Raw genomic sequence first — 4,252 nt, 5'->3', positions numbered from 1 at the left:
CCTGGAGCCCCTTTAACCCAACCAGAGCTCCTTCCTCACCTGCAGGGAGAATACCCGAGCACGTTACCTGATCCTGTGACACTGCTCGGGTCTTACAGCCAATCACTAGGCCGGGGCACTGTCACATGACCAAGGTAGGGCAGCATGGAGTCATACAATGTCACGTGTGAAGCAGCTTTGTATCGCTGTGACATGAACGGACCTTATTGAAGAGCTTCATGGGGTTGTAGCTGATTTCTCGGGCCCACACCTTGGTGGACACCCTCTTGATGTCTCCGTCTTCATTCGATGCTTTAGCGCGCTCTGCTGCCTCCGTGGGATCCCCTGTAAGGAAGGAGGGGGTGATCGGTGACACCGGAGGTCTAGGGGTGGAAGGGGGTGATCGGTGACACCGGAGGTCTAGAGGTGGAGGGGGTGATCGGTGACACCAGAGGTCTAGGGGTGGAAGGGGGTGATCGGTGACACCAGAGGTCTAGGGGTGGAAGGAGGGGGTGATCGGTGACACCGGAGGTCTAGGGGTGGAAGGGGGTGATCGGTGACACCGGACTGATACCCAATACAGGGAGATAAACGCGTCTAATACTCACAGGAGGCCTCGGGGTCGGCGGTGTCCGGTGACACTTCCTGGTCGGCGTCCTCCTCCCCGAACAGCTGGCTGCGGACACAAAGTGACACAATCAGGTGCACAGGAAGTGGCCGGCGAGGACATCCTGCCAGGCAGAGGGGTCGGGACTTACTTGAAGAGGTATTTGGCCCAGACGATGCAGTGGATGGGCTCGGAGGGAGTGTTGCGGATGGTGCACCCGTGTTACCATCAGCCTGGAACTTGGAGCTGCTCCACCAATGCCACCATCTCAGCTAACTTGTCTCTCTGCTCTCTCCTCCTATCAGCATTTGACCTTTTGCTGCTTCTCCCTCCCCCCCCAGTCTGAGCTCTGCTGTACGGGGGGCTGATACCAGGACACACTCCGGTACTGACACGGCTCGCATTTTAAATATTCAATAAACAAAATGATTATTTGCGTCTTTTATCTGCCCGGAGTTCCTCTTTATCTGTTCCCCAAACTTTCCATCATGACTCCGCCTGAGCGGCCGACATGCTTCTTCTGGAAGAGGAATTGTCTGTTCAGGTTGCTGACGTCGATGGTGTCCAGATCGATCTGCGGAGAACCACAACAGCGTTACAGGGAGGGAACATCTATACATGGGGGAGGGGCTCTGCAGAGTGGGTGGAGTTAGAAACAGGAGGCGTGGCATACACGAGGGTATGAATAACAGTGGGGTCCCCCTTCCTGTAATTGGATCAGCCCACCCACTGCAACAATAATATGAGGGGTGGAATGTTCCATAGTGATTGGAGGAGGGCGAGGATATTGGGGTCCCCCCCACACAAGTCATCAGTCGGCCCCCCCGCAGCGATATATGGGGGATGGGCTGTTTCATAGTGATTGAAGGCGAGTGATGATTATATTGGGGGTCCCCCCTACACTTGGGTCAGTCCGCCCCTGCAGTGATATGTGGGTGGGATGTTCCATACAGATATGGGGGAGCATGATAATTGGGGTCCCCCCTGCTCACCACATGCAGTTGGGTGAATCCGGTCAGCACGAGGTTCTTTAGCAGCTCGCAGCCGATTCCTCCCGCCCCGACCACCAACACCCGACTCCCCTCCACCGACCGAGCCAAATCCGCCCGCAAAGCACCCGACACCGCCATCTCCATCCGCCGCCTCACACCGCGCGGGAGACACCACAGAGACACCGGGCAGAGCGAGCGCCGACAGCGGGACACAGCGACACCTACCGGCTTGGAGATAAAGTACAGCTGTTGTATACTTTGCACAGCGACATCTACCGGCCGAGTGAGTAAACTATACAGCTTAAGGTTTACTGTGCACAGCGACACCTACCGGCTGAGGGAGGGAACTGCAGCTAATGCATACTGTGCACAGAGACACCTACCGGCAGAGGAAGGGAAATGCAGCTAATGTACACTGCACAGAGACATCTACCGGCCGAGGGAGGGAACTACAGCTAGTGTATAATATGCACAGCGACACCTACTGGCCAGAGATGACATTACAGCTATTACCTTGTCTACAGATGAGTGCTGGGCAATATCTCATATTATTTGTACAAATTGTTTATTTTTCTGGACCAGCGTTGGAGAGTTCTACTTCCTTTTCTGGATAAAAGCAGCACTAGGACTACATCTAAATATATCAAAACAATGCAAAAGAAGTATAGGGGGTGAGGGGGTCACTGTAATTGTAGGATTTACTATTCAGAGAGCATTGGGAGCTGCTGTGCTATAGCCAGGGAGACTGGGCTCTGACCTCTAGAGGACCCCAGTATCTGGGGGACTCCCACTTCTGCAGAACCCCAAAATCTGGAGGACACCCACCTCTCGAGGACCTGATCATTATAGGATCCTGTCTTTGGAGAACCCCCAACCTCTGAAGGACCCTACCTCTTGGGTATCCAGTCTCTGCAGAACCCCCACCTCTGAAGGATCTTATCTCTGTAGATCTCCCAAACTCTGGGGGACCCTATCTGTTCAAAGACCCCTACCTCTGAAGGTGCCCCCACCTCTGGAAGAACCCCAACCTCTCAGGGACTCCCATCTCTGGAGAACTCCCAAACTCTGGGGGACCCTATCTGTTCAAAGACCCCCACCTCTGAAGGTGCCCCCACCTCTGGAAGAACCCCCACCTCTGAGGGACTCCCATCTCTGGAGAACTCCCAAACTCTAGAGGACCCCATCTGTTCAAAGACCCCTACCTCTGAAGGTGCCCCCACCTCTGGAAGAACCCCCACCTCTGAGGGACTCCCATCTCTGGAGAACACCCGCCTCTGGAGGATCCTGTCTTAGCAGAACCGTCTACCTCTGGAAGACCCGATTTCTGGAGAAGCTTCAACTCTGAAGAACCCCAAACTCTGGAGGACACTTCGCAGATCTCCCCACCTTTGGTGGACCCCATCTCTGGAGGATACCGTCTCTGGAGGATCTTGTCTTAGCAGAACCGTCCACCTCTGGAAGACCCGATTTCTGGAGAAGCTTCAACTCTGAAGAACTCCAAACTCTGGAGGACACTGCGCAGATCTCACCACCTTTGGAGGACCTCATCTCTGGAGGACCCTCTACGTCTACGTCTGGAGAACCCCTCACCTGTGGAGGGACCAACTTTGTCAATAGAAATATGATCATGGTTTGTTCTCCAGCTAGAAGAGGCCGCGATCTTCTCATATTGGGCCGACATGTGAAAGTTGTTTTTATCGATTTATAAGGAGGAACCATTTCCATCAGCACGGCATTAACATGTGAATGTAAAGCCCAAATATTTTTGGGGGGATGAATTAGGGAAGAGTGAAATCCTGTCCCATTGGAGAGATTTCCCTTCATTTCCTGTCCTGAGATGCAACAGGAAGTGAAGGAAATCCCCTCTCAGACATCTGTCCTCAGAACAGATGCCCCCGTTGGAATATTTCCCATCACTTCCTGTTCTGGTGACAACTGTAACATTTTGCATTTCCTCTCACTTTCTGTCTCTGTGGCACCGGGACATATAGGGAGGGTGAATCTCCCCAGCGGGGGCACAGACAGGAGTAAAAGGCTGGCAGGGGATCAAACCCTTCCCGGCTGCTGAGCTCCAGATACAATGTATCCAGCGGAGCTCCAGGCAGATTACAATCGGGATGTGTGGCCCCCGGGACTTCTGTTTGCATATTGAATTCCCTTCCCAGAAATATGAGATAATACAAACTTAATATGTGACTGAAAGGGGATCGGTGTGCATGCCGGACATTTCTAGGGGCAGACTGTTTTTATTGGCCCTGATTGGGCGAAGTCTGGCATTGCTCAGTGCAATTGTGGGAGTTCCCCCTTCTCCCCCCCCTCCCCCAATGGGTACAAAGTGCCATCTCTGCCCTATAACCCCGTCCAATGCAATCTCTGCTGGATCAAAGCACTCTTCTTCACTGCAGCACCGAGGCTCATGGGCTCACTCATCTGGATTGTCCTTCTGGGGCCCCTTGTCCTGGGGCCCCTGGTGGCAGGTAGAGAACACCCTCATAATAGACACCTGAGAGTAGCAGCCAACTGTCCAGAAATGGGGGCTGTGAGAGAAGTGGGGTCACCGGGTGGCAGCTGAGGTTCTGAAATGTGATTGCTGACTGTCCCTTGTTGGGGGAGGAGCTTATTCCCTCCGTAGCGCTGCCATGGCAGAGGCGGAGTTCAGAAATGCTCCTTCTTT

The 4,252-nt window shown here is 53.7% G+C and overlaps 1 protein-coding gene across 1 annotated transcript in view; it reads right to left on the bottom strand.

Moving 5' to 3' along the window:
- The window catches only part of UBA2 (ubiquitin like modifier activating enzyme 2), a 14,222-nt gene extending 12,426 nt beyond the window's left edge, over positions 1 to 1,796 (bottom strand). The window contains exons 1-5 of the mRNA XM_018575333.1: positions 1,579 to 1,796; positions 1,067 to 1,160; positions 738 to 804; positions 588 to 655; positions 203 to 324 (exon numbers count right to left, since the gene is read on the bottom strand). Of these exons, the coding sequence (XP_018430835.1) occupies positions 203 to 324; positions 588 to 655; positions 738 to 804; positions 1,067 to 1,160; positions 1,579 to 1,722 (495 nt within the window). The 5' untranslated portion in view covers positions 1,723 to 1,796. The remainder of the gene's footprint in view (positions 1 to 202; positions 325 to 587; positions 656 to 737; positions 805 to 1,066; positions 1,161 to 1,578) is intronic.
- Positions 1,797 to 4,252: the final 2,456 nt, after the last annotated feature.

This window comes from Nanorana parkeri, unplaced genomic scaffold (assembly GCF_000935625.1).
Source record: "Nanorana parkeri isolate BGI_ZX_2015 unplaced genomic scaffold, ASM93562v1 scaffold3796, whole genome shotgun sequence".
NCBI classification, from domain to species: Eukaryota; Metazoa; Chordata; class Amphibia; order Anura; family Dicroglossidae; genus Nanorana; species Nanorana parkeri.
This window is presented reverse-complemented; position numbering and strand designations above follow the sequence as displayed.